The sequence below is a fragment of the Pelophylax lessonae genome (genome assembly GCF_965119305.1).
Source record: "Pelophylax lessonae genome assembly, chromosome: 11".
In the NCBI taxonomy this organism is placed as follows: Eukaryota; Metazoa; Chordata; class Amphibia; order Anura; family Ranidae; genus Pelophylax; species Pelophylax lessonae.
In genome coordinates, this window is record NC_138778.1 from 128,805,214 (window position 1) to 128,820,241 (window position 15,028).

General features: G+C 45.2%; 1 protein-coding gene across 1 annotated transcript in view; it reads right to left on the bottom strand.

Moving 5' to 3' along the window:
* Positions 1-3,653: 3,653 nt before the first annotated feature.
* LOC309567418 (SCAN domain-containing protein 3-like) overlaps positions 3,654-15,028 on the bottom strand; it is a gene marked incomplete at both ends in the record, with an annotated part of 36,949 nt that continues 25,574 nt past the window's right edge. The window contains one exon of the mRNA XM_082272818.1: positions 3,654-3,841. Coding sequence (XP_082128944.1) covers positions 3,654-3,841 — 188 coding nt within the window. The remainder of the gene's footprint in view (positions 3,842-15,028) is intronic.

Genomic DNA, 15,028 nt, shown 5'->3' on the forward strand with positions numbered 1-15,028 from the left:
AATTGGGCTGGGTGGAGCTAGGTCTCTACTTCGTCGGGTTGCCTAGCAACCGCTGACCCGCTCAGCTCTGAATCGGGAAGCACAGGTTTTTTAAAGAGTGCAGAAGTTCCTGTATATGTTTGCAGCACTGCTCCAGTGCATTCCATGCCTTCTTCTCTCAGGCTGCTTGTGTGTGAGTGCTCCAGCCTGCCTCTACACTGCTCTGCCCTGGAAAGGCTGCCTTATTAAGCTGCCTATATGTTAAATGTCTCTAGGTTGGCTGCTGCCTTACTTTTTGGTTTTAAGGTTGGTACTTGCTTCTGGTTGCAGGTCTCCTTTTGCTGCCCCTCTTGCTGAAGACTTAAAATGGAAAGGTCTGTTGTGTTTTTTTTTTTTGAGTGCTCCCTTCTCTCTATCTTTTTTTAGGGAGAAGAGGGATAAACGTCCGCAAAGTGGTTCAAATTTGGCTTCCCAGGCTGAAAAGGTCAGGAAGGGGGCTAGGCATGTCAGTTCCTGAAGCTCGGAGATGCAAGCGTCTCAGTGGCCATCCAGGTCTCCTTCGCCTGTGGCCCGCGGTGGTCGTTCAGATCCCAATCAGGGGAGGGTACCCCACCGTAAGGCTTCGAAAAAGTGCAAATCTGGCCGCAGACATAGGAGAAGGTCTTCTTCCTCTTCAAGCCTGTTGGGCTTGTCCAGCTCAGGCCTTGCCGGGAAAGTTAGTATGCACCTATTGTTTGAAGGAAGTGGCTCGGGATAATGCTACAGATGCACGTCAGGTGAAGTAATACATTAAGGCTGTAGTCAAGGAGGGGCTCAAGAGTGTGTCCAAGAGATCAGCTCACTCCGCTCTGTGATCTGTTTCGGAAGATTAGGATCGGGAGGCGGCAGTGCGTGGCAGCTCAGATGAAGAGATGAGATCTTACGCTTCAGATTCTGAGACAGAACCGGATTCTCATACGTTTGATTTTTTGCTAGTTCCCCCCCTTAGTGCAAGCAGTCAAAGACGCTATGAAGTGGCGGGAGGAGGTTTCCCCTCCCAAGAAACAGTGCAGGTATTATCAAGAATTGAAGAAATCAATTCCTTCATTCCCTCTCATTTTTGAGATTCAGGAGATTGTGGAAGACAAATTGGCAAGGCCGGACAGGAAGCTGAATGTCCACATTAGGGTCTCGAAGTTATATCCCTTCAGTGCTAAGGGTGCTGAGTTATGGGACACTATACCTAGAGTGTATGCTTCATTGCAGAGATTGGCTCATCGTGTCACACTTCCATTAGAGGATTAAGTCTCCTTTAAGGATCCAATGGATGGCAGAGTTGACACAGATTTAAAAAGAATGTATTCCCTGGCACTTTGAAAGCAGCGGCCCTGGCAGAGATAGAGGCCGAAATTTCGGTGGCGGAGATAGAGGCCGAGTTGAAGCTGGTAATTCTTCTCCCTTGCAATTCATAAAGACAGCAGTGGATTTTCTAGCTGAAGCAGCAGTGGATCAGGTCTGAATTACTTCTAAATTAATGGCCCACTCTTATGGCCTGCAGGGCTTTGTGGTTAACAGGCAACACCTCCAAGCACAGCCTTTGTTCGGTCCCCTTAGTTGGAAAGCTTCTATTCATCGAATTTCTGGCAGGAAATCTGGTTTAATACCTTAAGAGAGGATAAGACAGCGTCAGCCCTTTCATTTTTCCAGAAAACAAGGAGGATTTCAGGGAACAAAATGCATATAGACCGGTTAGACCGTTCTTCCGGCAGTGGAGGGGATTAGGACCGGCCTTCCCAAAAGGTCCCAAACCTAAACCCAACCAGCCAGCGAAGGCTTTAGACAAAGCATTCTGAAGGTTTCTCCGCCCAGTCCCCTCGAGTAGAAGCAAGACTGGCTCACTTTGGGGGCGCCTGGGCGGAAAAAATTCAGGACGCCTGTATTCTAAAAATTGTTCAGAACGGATATCGTTTGGAATTTGGATAAAGACCCCCTTCTTCCTTTTTTTGCGGAAACCAGGGTTCCAGCCTCTCCTGTCAAAAGACAATGTTTGCTAACATATGTAAAAGACTTGCTATCGGCAAATGCCATTTTTCCAGTTCCAAGGCAAGAATGGAGCCAAAAATGTTATTCCCCTTTATTTGTTGGTGGCGAAGGCATCGGGAGGTTTCAAGCCGGTCTTGGATCTGAAATGTTTAAATTCTTTTTTGAAGGTGCCACCTTTCAAATTGGAGTCTTTGCAGACTATAATTTCCATTGTAAAAAGAGGTGATTGGATGGCTTCCATTGATTTAGCAGATGCCTACTTGCTTGTTCTCATAGATGCAGCCCACCATCGCTTTCTCAGGTTCCCCATAGGTTTGCATTTCCAGTTTCAGTATCTTCCATTCGGCCTCTGCACTGCTGCCAGAACATTTTCAAAGGTTATGTTGGCTATCATTGCGCTATTGAGGATAGAAGGAGTGCAGATTTTTCATTACCTCAACGACATATTACTGCTTGGGCCCTCGAAGTCTCGTTCTCGATCACATAGCTCTGACCTGCGAAACACTAACTCGTTTTGGTTGGCTAATCAATTATCAGAAGAGTCAAATGTGCCCAACGCAGGTGTTGGAGTATCTCAGAGTGCAATTCAATACAATTCTGGGTCAAGTTTGTCTACCTCACAGAAAGGTTCTGGAGATCCAGAGACAGACCAGGGCAGTAATGTCCCAGTCTACCCTGTCTTTGAGGGAGTGCATGTGTTATTTCGGTCTCCTGTCCTCCATTATTCCAGTAGTCCCATGGGCCAGGTGGCAAAGACGGAGGTTTTCGGTGCAATTTCCTTCACCAGTGGGATCGCCAGTCTTTGATTCAGAAAATTTGTATTCTGACTCCAATAGCTCCTTCCTTGGTCTGGTTGAGAGTCTCTCACAATCTATAGCGAGGAGTGTCACTTGATAGGTTGGGGGGCACACTGTTTGGAGCACTACGTTTAGGGTCAATGGGAGGCACTGCCTTCAAGGAGTTCGAACTACTTAGAGTTAGAAACCATTCAACGCACTCTGATAGCGTTCCAGCCTCTTTTGCAAGGACAATCAGTCAAAGTGCTTTTGAAAAACAGGACCACAGTGGCCTATGTAACTCAGCAGGGGGGCACCCGGAGTCTGTCTCTTCTGCAGGTGGCCTGCCAAATATTCTTTCGGAGGCTTATCTACCAGGGGCTGAGAATGTTCTGCTGGATTGTCTAAGTCAGAAGTTCATAGATCACAACGAGTGGGGCCTCAATCCCAAATATGTAGCCAAGATCTTCAGCATGTGGGGAACACAGGAGATACAGTAGATCTGAATTTCCAGCTTCCTTGCTACTCCTCTCAAGTTTGGCACCCGCAGGCTAGGATGCTCTTTCCAGACTATGGAGTTTCTCTCTGGTGTTTGTGTTCCCTCCTTTCCCACTAATTCTCAAGGTCTTGTTGAAGATTCGTCGGGAGAATGTGGAGGTGATTGTGATTCTGCCCTTCTGGCCCAGAAGGCCGTGGTTTCCGTTGTTATGGAGAATGAAGTTGTTCCATCCAATTCAACTGCCTCCGGCTCGAGATCTCCTGCTGCAGGACAGGTTATGTCACCCAAACCCCCGAGAGACTGAAGTTGATGGCGTGGAGATTGAAAGGAGATCTTTTGAATACCTAGGTGTCTCGGAACGGGTAAAGGATACCCTGTTACAAGCTCACAAAAGGTCGACTAACAAGATATATCATAGATTTTGGAAACCTTTCCTGAACTTTTCCTCGAAGAGGGGTTGGGTTGGGACTCCATATCTCCTTCAAGTTCTGAAATTTTGGAGCTTCTCCAGTCTGGCTTGGATAAGGGCTTGGCTTAGAATTCTTTAAAGGTCCAAGTTTCTGCCCTGTCAGCAATGTCGGACAGAAGATGGGCTTTGGATTATTATTATTATTATACAGGATTTATATAGCGCCAACAGTTTGCGCAGCGCTTAACAAAATGAGGGCAGACATTAGTTACACTACAATTTGGAACTAAAGGAATCAGAGGGCCCTGCTCGTTAGAGCTTACAATCTAAAAGGATCCATTAGTGGTATGCTTTTTGAGGGCGGCCATGAAAATTAGGCCTCTAGTAAGATCCTTTTTCCCCAAATGGGATTTTTCTTTGGTCTTGAAAGCCCTTTTGAACCTTCCGCTTGATCCTCTTTCCTCTTGTTCCTAATTTCACTTAACACTGCGGACCGTGTTCTTGACAGCCATTTAGTCTGCTAGGAGGGTGTCTGAGTTGTGCGCTTTTTCAGCCAAGGAACCGTATTGCTTGCTTCTTCAAGACAGGATAGTACTCAGACCAGTTTCAAGTTTTCTTCCAAAAGTGGCGACCTCGTTTCACATAAATTGTGAGTCAGTGCTCCTAGCTTTTCCACAAGATATTCCAGAAGATGAGTGGAAGAAGCTGGACTTAGTGCATTCTGTAGCAACCTATTTGGATCGGACTAGAGATTTTCAAAAGCAAGATCAGCTTTTTATCCTTCCCCAGGGTCTGAAGAAAGGCATGGCGGTCCCGCCTAGAATAATGTCTTCCTGGATTGTCAAGACTATACAAATTGCATACAAGTCGTTGGGTTTACCTCCTCCTTCGGAAGTCACAGCACATCCCACTAGAGGTATGGCTGCATCCTGGGCAGCCTATGCTTAGGTTTTGCCTGAAGTAGGGTGTAAAGCAGCTAGCTGGAGAACACCTAACACATTTATTCGGCATTATCGGGTGAATGTATGTCCTCCACCCTCGGAAGCTTTTGGGTCTACGATTTTGTCTGCGGCTGTCGGCCATTAAAATATTTTGTTTTTGCAGCATTGATTTTGAGCTGTGTGGTTTTTATTCTTATTTATTTTTTTGGTTCCCTCCCTTAATAGTTTTGCTTGGTTACGTCCCATGGTAGGCTGACACAGGGAGGTCCAGGAATAGGGAAAATTGTTATTTCATACTTGCCATAATTTTCTTTTCCTGGATCTTCCCCATGTCAGCCAGGGATTCCCTCCCTAGTTTTTCAGTTGCGAGAAGCAGTATATTGAACCACGGTTAAAGCAGACAGTCGCTATTTATGGGCTATAAGAAAGGGGTGTCCTGGAGGGGGCGGAGCTGACCCAAGGTAGGCTGACATGGGGAGGATCCAGGAAAGGAAAATTACGGTAAGTATGGAATAACATATTTCACTAATATATAAAACACTGATGGCTGGAAAAATTAAAAACTAGTGGCTGAAAAAAAGAAATAACAATTGACAAACAAATGGCTTAAAAAAGTTAAATTTCATTACACTAGTGGCTTAACCTACCTGGCGGTCTGATTAGGTCCAGATTTCTGTGCTAAAAGTGGTACATTCTTTTGCATGGAAATCTGTTTTACATTTTAAAACTCACCTTCCCCTGCGATCCCCCGCCGTCCTCCCCTGCCATCCTCCCGCTGTGTGCTAGGCCGATGCCGGCACCTGTGTTCCGGTTCCCTTCCCTGCAAGCGTTGCGACGCAGGGAGGTGGAACGGGCAGCAATTTAAAAAATGTAAATACACTAAATTGCATGATACAAAAGTGTTATCCTAACAGATTACACTGTATCATGCCTTTTCACCACAGGATTGCTCCTGGTGACTTTTCCAGTTCTCTGTGCCTGGAAAATTGAGAACGAGCATGGCATCCAAAAAGCATTATTTTTGCGCACAAGAGCTTTTAGACAATCTGGAAAACAGCGACAGCAAAACTGAGTTACTTGAAGAAATGAGCGATAGCAATTCGTGAGAAAATTCGTCATCCGGTACGGAAAGTGATGACAGTGACGATTCTGATGTATCTTTCTGGCACATAGCTCAGTTGGAAATTCTGAAGAATCATTTGATATACTTCCGAAATTCCACAAGCTATGTGCCAGAAAGAGACATCAGAATCGTCGCTGTCATCACTTTCCGTTCCTGATGACGAATTTTCCCACAAATCGCTATCGCTCAGTTCTTCAAGTATTTCGTTTTGCCGCTGCTGTTTTTCAGTTCGTCTAAAAGCGCTTTTGTGCAAAAAGAATGCTTTTTGGACGCCATGGTCGTTCAAAACTTTCCAGGCGCAGGGCACTGGAAAAGTCACAAGGTGCAATCCTGTGGTGAATTGGCATGATACAGTGTGATCTGTTAGGATCACAGCTTTGTATCATGTCATTTGTTTATTTACACTTTTGAATTTACCACTGGTTCCACCCCCCTGCGTCGTAATGCTCGCATGGAAGGGAACCGGAAGGCAAGTGTCGGCAATCGGCCGTGCACAGAGCGGGGAGAGAGTGTGAGGACGACGGGGGATCGCAGGGAAAGTGAATAACATTCTGGGGTAATCCCGAGTGTGGCTCGGGGGTTACCGCTTTTGGTACTGAAAGTTAACCCCGAATACCACCAGGGATGTTAAAATAAATAAAATATGAAACACTAGTTTTTAAAAAATGGAAATTACCAAAAACTAGTGGTTGAAAAATGTAAATTACCAAACTTGTGGCTAAAAAAAAAATGTACATTTCCAAACAGTAGTTGTCTTAAAAAAAAAGAGAACAGTAGTGGCTGAAAAAATGTAATCTTTCGAACACTAGTGACTGAAAAAAAAAAATATGAAACACTGATGGTTGAAAAAATTTTAATTTCCAAACACTAGTGGCAAAAGAATAAATAATATATATATATATATATATATATATATATATATATATATATATATATATATATATATATATATATATATAAAATGTGTGAATAAAAGGAAGAAAAGGGGGGGGGGAACAAAATGGGACTTTAAATGAGGCGTATCACTATACTGGTTGATAACGTGTGCCATGCTTATGTTTAGCTGCCAAAGACAGAAAATATGTAAAAACCAGATATTTATTGAGAAATCAATCACAGGTTGTAAATATAGGTAATACATATTGTAAACAAAGGTAAGACATTATGGTTAGAAACCATACAAAAACATTAATCACGGGTTAGGAACATACAGTATATATCATAGTTAGAACCATATATATGAGAAAAAAGTAAAAACATGAAAACATAAGTATGGTCATAGCCCACTGGCGTGGGAATAGCCATCGTGAGCTGATTACGAGTAAAACCTTGATAAGATAGAGTACATGGTAATAAGTAAAAACAATATGTATTACACATATAATAACCGAGAGAAAGGGGGAATGGTTTGACACTGGCAATTGTGTGCGCCTCCATCACTAATTCAAATACAAAGAAAAGAGTGCCCAGGTGGGACTTTAAATGAGGTGCATGCAATAGTCACTACTAGAGACTCATGAATGTATATCATTTATTATGAAAATATAACTGAATGTGAACAAGTACCGACAAGTAGCAAATGTCAAATATTGATACAAAACATGATAAACATGACAGGATTACAGAGCAACATACATATACAGCAATAGACTTAGTATATAGCTTTAATTGAGTAAAAACATACAAAAAAAAGTATAATAGTTAATGCACATGACAATGGGCATCAGTGCAAGGCATATGTATCAGTAAGGCATGAGTAGAATATCTTGGATTGAAACTCAACAGAATATCTTGTATAAAACTCAATGTGTTTTGTGGGTCTGTTGGCCCAGTCATCAGGAGTAAATAAATATGTAAGTCTGTCAAAGACAATAGTATACATGTTGTTAAATAGCCAGCAAGTATGGAATATCAACAAGTGTATGACCCAAGTGGGGAAAACCATACTTACATACGGTTAAATATGACTAGTGGAGGGAATGCTGTCATGTGGTGGAGGTACCATAACTCTGACCCAGGAGCTGAAGGAACAAGGATTGGCAGCAAAGGGATGGAGGCGAGAAGACGTATGATGTGAAAGTATGATGATAGTAATGTGATACCAACTGAAAAATGCATGGATGAAAATCTCGTGTTAAAAAAATATATCTAAAAATATATAAACTGTATCACATAGTGATAACAGAAAAAAGTATCGGTATACAGGGGTGTGTGTGTGTATATATATATATATATATATATGGTACCACATGATGATAGCATAGAAGGGTAATAGTGTGAAAAAATGTTGCAAAAAAAGATAAAAAAAAAACCAAAAGAGAAAAAGTGAGAAGACTGAGATCACACCACCTGATGCTGATCTAATAGACAAAGGAGTGAAAGAATTAATACAAGGTGTCAAGATTAGTGAAGCTGGGTGTGTGATCCCACTTGGTTAACTGGCACTGACTGAACTTGCATAATAATGTAACAAAGTATTCAAAGTGTATAAGCTGTAACACAAAAGTGACAGCAAGATTACGGGATATAGAGTATATTAGTGTATAAAAAATACACGTATGTATGAATATATATAAATATATAATCCAGTCAGAACCCAAGAGGGACCAAAAAGAAGAAAGAAACTGATATCTACACTGTATAAGCGGTGGGTGAACAGAAAGTGATAATAGAAAGGTGGGTACGGTGTCCTAAAAGTAAGAAAACCAAAGAATGCAAGGGGGAAAAAAAATTGAAAACCTTAAAAGAAGTTGTTGAGGAGTTGAGAGATCCTTCAATATAGGATCACATGTTTCTATGGTAATTTCACAAGCCATGCCCCCCCCCCCCACAGTTAGAATCACTCCCCTAGGCTCACATTTAACCCATTAACCCCTTCCCAGCCAGTGTCATTATTACAGTAACAGTGCATATCTTTCAGCATCGATTACTGTAGTAAAGTCATTGGTATCCCCAAAAATGTCAGTTAGGGGTCCGATCTGTCCACCGCAATGTCGCAGTCCCGCAAAAAATCACAGATTGCTGCAATTACTAGTAAAAAAAACAAAAATAAATTGACAAATCTTTCCCGTAGTTAGTAGACGTGATAACTTTTGTGCCAATCAAAATACGCTTATTACGATTTTTTTTTTTTACCAAAAATATGTAGCAGAGAACAAATTGGCCTGGAATGTTAAAAAATCTATTTGTTTCTAGCGCACAAAAAAAAATAAAAAATCGCACAGGTGATCAAACACCACCAAAAGAAAGCTGTATTTCTGGGGAAAAAAGGACATCAATTTTATTTGGGTACAGCATTGCACGACCGCGCAATTGTCCGTTAAAGTAACGCAGTGCTGAATCGCAAAATAGGGCCTGGTCATTAAGGGGGCAAATCCTTCCGGTCTTAATCTGGTTAAGTTCCTTTTCACAGACCTTATGGGACCGAGGTAATAATTGATAATAGGCCGTGTCACGTCCCTTGTTATCTCTGCTCCCATTTCCCACTTCTGCTTCCCACTACCAATATTCAAAAAAGGGCAGAGACATATCCTGGGAAATTATAGGCCGGTCAGCCTGACGTCAATAGTATGTAAACTTCTGGAAGGGATGATAAGGGACTATATCCAAGAGTTTGCTAAAGACAATAATATCATCAGCAGTAATCGGCACGGGTTTACAAAAGGGCGTTCGTGTCAAACCAATCTGTTAACATTCTACGAAGAGGTTAGCTGTGAGCTAGACAGGGGGACACCTGTGGATGTGGTGTACCTAGATTTTGCTAAGGCGTTTGATACAGTTCCCCACAAACGCTTAATTTAAAAAATAAGGTACATCGACCACAAGGTTTGCTCTTGGATACGAAACTGGTTAAAGGGGTGTGTCCAAAGGGTGGTAATAAATAATGCATACTCAGACTGGTCTGGGGTGGTAAGTGGGGTCCCCCAAGGCTCAGTCCTGGGACCAATTTTGTTCAATTTATTCATAAATAGCATTGAGGACAGGATCAGTAGCTCGATCTCAGTTTTTGCAGATGATACAAAAATAAGTAGGGCAATAACTTCACATCGTGAGGCAGAAATCTTACAGAATGACCTGAACAAAAATAACAGAGGGGGCAACTACATGGCAAATGAGGTTTAATGTGGATAAGTGCAAGGTATTGGACTTAGGGATTAATAGCATAAAAGCACAATACACGCTAGGGGGGAACCTCTGGGGGAATCAAAAATGGAGAAAGATCAGGGAGTCTTAGTAGAAGATAGACTTATACTAATAGCATGCAATGTCAAGCTGCAACTACCAAAGCCGGCAGAATATTAGCATGCATAAGGAAGGGGATGTATTCCAGAGATAAAACTATAATCCTACCACTTTATAAAACACTGGTCCAGCTACACCTGGAGTATTCTGTCCAGTTCTGGTTGCGAGTCCTCAGAAGGGATGTGTTGGAGCTGGAGAGAGTCCAGAGAACGGCAACTAAACTTATTAGGGGATTGGAGGACCTTAAATACGAAGAGAGTTTAGAAGCGCTTGATATATTCTCCCTGGAGAAGAGACGCCTGAGAGGGGACATGATAGCAATTTACAAATACCTCAATGGTGATCTGAGCATAGAATAAACACTATTCATTCGCAAGGAATGCATGAGGACACGGGGCCATACAATGCGTTTAGAGGAGAAGCATTTTAACCTCAGGCTACACAGGGGGTTCTTTACAGTAAGGGCTACAAGACTGTGGAATTCTCTGCCAAAAATGGTAGTAACTGTGGGGAGTATGGCTATTTTTAACTCCTTTAAGACTGCCCGCCGCAGATGTACTGCGGCAGGCAGCCGCTCCTGGGCGAATCGCCGTACACGTACGGCGCTCGCTCTCAGGAGTCTAGGCGGTGCGCTCCCACCCCTGCTCATCAGCGGGGAAGCCGATGCGGGTGTCAGGCGGCTCTGATTGCCACCAGACACCCACGATCGCTCCCCACTGAGAGAGAAGGACGGTCGGCTGTTATAAACACAGCCCACCATCCTTCTCCCTGGGATGATCACAGCGAGGGGAGGGGCGGTCACTGTGAGAGGAGGGGGCCTACGCCCACCCATTCTGTCACTGCGAGGGTAGGGGCGGTATATGCGAAAGGAGGGGGCCACCCTTACTCTCAGTGGCTCAGATCCTGTACTGGCAGTCCCTACTTTGCACGGATAGAAGACAGCCGATCTTCTCCTCCCACCTCTCTCTTGTGTGCGCCGCCGGAAGTGTGAAGACCAGCATCTGAATGATCACATTTAGCTGCTGAGCTTCACCCTTCCTGCTGTGCGCACAGGGGGGGGGGGATGGGAGGAGAAGGAGCAGATCAGCTGTCTTCTATCTGTACTAGGTAGGAGGGACTGTCAGTGTAAGCACTCAGTCTGAGCTGTATGAGAGAGACACTCTCAGCTCAGAGTACTGCTGATGGGCACTGATAGGTGGCATTGATGGGCACTGGTGGCACTAATAGGCAGCATTGATGAGCACCAATAAGTGGCACTAATGGGCAGCACTGATAGGCAATATTGATGAGCACTGATAGGTGGCACTAATAGGCAGCATTGATGAGCAATGATAGGCGGCATTGAGCACTGATAGGTGGCACTGATAGGCAGCATTGATGAGCACTGATACACAGCACTGATGAGCACTGATAGTTGGCACTGATGGGCATTGGTGAGCACTGACAGGTGGCATTGATAGGCGGCACTGATAGGCAGCATTGATGAGCACTGATAGGCGGCACTGATACGCGGCATCCATGAGCAGTGGTAGGCAGCACTGATAAGCGGCATTTATGTGTGAGGTAGGAGGGACTGCCAGTGTAGGCTCTCAGTCTGAGCTGTATAAGAGAGACACTCTCAGCTCAGAGTACTGCTGATGGGCACTGATAGGCAGCATTAATGGGCACTGATAGGCGGCATTGATGGGCACTTAGTGGCACTAATAGGCGGCACTGATGGGCAGCACTGATAGGTGGCACTGATCGGCGGGAATTGATGAGCACTGATAGGCAGCACTGATGACCACTGATAGGTGGCACTGATAGCACTAATAGGCAGCATTGGTGAGCACTGATAGGTGGCATTGATAGGCACCATTGATGAGCACTGATATGCGGCACTGATAGAGAGTATTAATGAGCACTGATTGGTAGCACTGATAAGCAGCACTAATGGGCACTGATGGGCGGCATTCATGAGCACTGATAGGCAGCACTGATGATCAGAGCCCTGATTATCAGTGTAAACAATGTACTGACAGTATTGCTGGTTAACGGTTCTCCTTTCCTCACACAGACACAGCGTGGGAAGAAAGGAGTGCCGATAACCGACAAGTCTGTTTGCATGTGATCAGCTGATCACATGGTAAAGGACCACTGTGATTGTCCGAAGAACACAGCAGTCACAGAGCATGCTGAATGCATGCCCCAGGAGGCATGTGGGAGGCAGGATTCTGGGGGGGGGGGGGGGGGGGTGTCCATGGGTGCCCTCTCAGAACTGGAAGCCTGGAGCTCGGATGGAAGGGGGGGTCGGGGGTCAGGAGAGCCCTTCATGGTTTCTTGCACCGGGGCCCTGAAGGTTCTAGTTATGCCTTTGGTGGGAGCACCAGCTGCAGGGACAGATCTGACATCCATCCGGATGTAGGTTTATGGACCCAAACGCAGACAGTGTGAGTTCAGGGACATGCACCCACATAGATGTCAAGTTGAGAGCATTGGCTGTGTCCTTGCAGCTGCTGCATCTCAATTGACATAAATGGGACTGCCTGCACAGGAATGCACAGAACACCTGTGCATTCCCGTGCAGCTGCTGTGTCCCAATTTACATCAATGGGACTGCCTGCATGGGGATGCACGGAACACCTGTGCATCTCTATGCAGCTAAACACCGTCTTGTAGTAGTATGCCCCATGTGAACAAGGCCTTGGGCTTTGTTTAGACTTACAGTTGGGGGTGGGGGGGGGGGCAAAAGTGCATGATTGAGCTGCATTTCTGCGCACCCACCAACCACACTTCTGCAATAGGCAGCGGGCGGGGGTGTTTACATGCAGGGGCTGCATGCTTTGCGCCCCTGGCAAAGTTGACCTGACTTGTAGCGCCTTGTGCCAATCGCTACACATTCCAATTACTGGGGAAGCACTTATAACACCCCACAGTTGTGTGCAGTTGCCATGCATTTGTCAGCAAAAATGGGGTAAAATAGGGGGTGATGAGGCATCGCATCGCTTCCTCACTGCCTGTCAGTAGCCTTTGGAGCATAGCCTCGGGCTTCAGAGGCAAGGGCAATTTAGACGCACGTCGAAATCTATCCTTAGGGCCCTTTCACACGGGCTGTCTGATGAGGTCTGCCTGTCAGTTTTCAAGCGGACTTGATCTAACTCTTCAGTCTCCCCTAAAGAGCGGCAGATGTCAGCGGTGACATGTCCGCTGACACCGGTCGCCATCCGATCCTGCCCACAAAAAACAGACGGATGGTGGTCCTATTTTCCATCCATCTGGTGGATCAGATAGGATTGTATGAAAATGGACAGGCGGTCTGTTTTCCCCCAATCTCTCCATAGAGGAGAGCAGGACTGTGTCTGTCTCCACTGTGGGGAGTGGAGACCGACCTGTTATTCGCGGGGGATAAGCAGAATAATCCCCATTGATTCTGTCCTATGGAGGTGCCTGTGTAAAAGTGGCCTTTCTAAGATTTTTTTTTTTTTTCAACATACAATGAATTTTTTTATTTTTACATTTTTTTTTTTTTTAATGTTGGGGGGTTAGAGAGACATCTGGGGTCTAAGCAGACTTCAAATGTCTTTTTTTTTTTTTTTTTTTAAGCAGAGAAAGGGACTGAAGAGAGTTTAGTCCCTTTCTCTGCAGGCTCAGCTGTAGTACTTATGAATGCATGGAAACCTCTGCATAGTGGCTCACATTCATTCATACACTGGGGCATAGTAAACACTGTTTACTATGCTATGCCACAGTGACAGCTGAACAGAGGAGCGATCGGCACCGATCACTCACTATGTTCACCTAAGAAAGTAAGGGGCTGGTAAACACGTTTACCAGCCCCCCACTCTCCAGCCTGAAAGCCGGTTAAACGTTTTGTTTTTGCCTATATGTGCCTCCCCTGCAGCAAATAAGCTGGCGATAGGGCAGAGGAGGGAAGACGCAAGCTGCAGGGGAGGATTGTGTTGCAGGGGGGGGGGCAGGATCTGTGTAGGGGGTTGGTGTACATCTAGTGAGAGGTGATAAAGGGATTGGTTCTGTGTCAGGAAGGACATTCCAACAGACAGAATGGCTCTTCTAGACAGCCTCCTGTGCATAGGCTAGTCCATATTCCTCTTCATGGTAATAGAAATTGTGCAGGTGCTCGTGCACACAGGCGTGTACATATTCGTGCATAAGCGCAAAAGTCATTTGCTCACATGCGTACATCTGTTGTTCGCATTGGCGCCAAGGGGGCTCTTTAAACTGAGCCTGTGCAATGCTGAAGTGCTGTCTTGTCTACAGCGTTCCCGTCTATACCTGCAACCTGTTACTCTGCATCTGACTACTGTTAACGACCCAGCTTGTCTTGACTTCTCCTGAACTCTGCCTGTGTATGACCCGGTTTGTCTGACTCTGCTCCTATCTCCACTGCTGCTGGACTGATTGCTGAAAGCCCCTGCCTATGTTCCACTGGTGTCCATGAGGTATTCCTGCTCTGCTGTTATCTACTGACAACCTCAGCCTGCTCCTGTCTCCTGCTCAGTGGTGTTTATACGGCACTCCTGCTCTGCTATGGTCCATTGACGGTCTTCCCCTGCTTGATCCCGAGAATTCGTCCAGCCCAGCTGCTAGCAAGACCAATAGGCACTCGTGCCACCTGTCTGCTCTATCCGGGGCCCCGAGTCAGAGGTGTAGAAGAGGCCTTCTCCATCATATCAGGCTCTTCCACCAGGTACGTGCGTGACATTAGGTTGGGGAGAGGTGTAAAGCAGGGAGAAGTGTTAGTATAGCACCTGCCCCCCAAAGCACCTTGTCCCCATGTTGATGGGGACAAGAGCCTCTTCCGGACAACCCTGGGCTGTGGTCAGAGTCTGCGGGTGGGGGGCCCCCAGATCCTGCCCCCCCCATGTGAATGGATATCGGGTACATCGTACCCCTAACCATTCACCATTAAAGTGTAAAAAAAAATAAAGACAAAAGCTAGTTTTTGACAAGTCTCTTATTGAAAAATAAAAGAATAGTGTCCCCCAATGTAAATCCATCATCAATCACCCGAAAAATAGAAAAAAAAGAAAAGGCTCC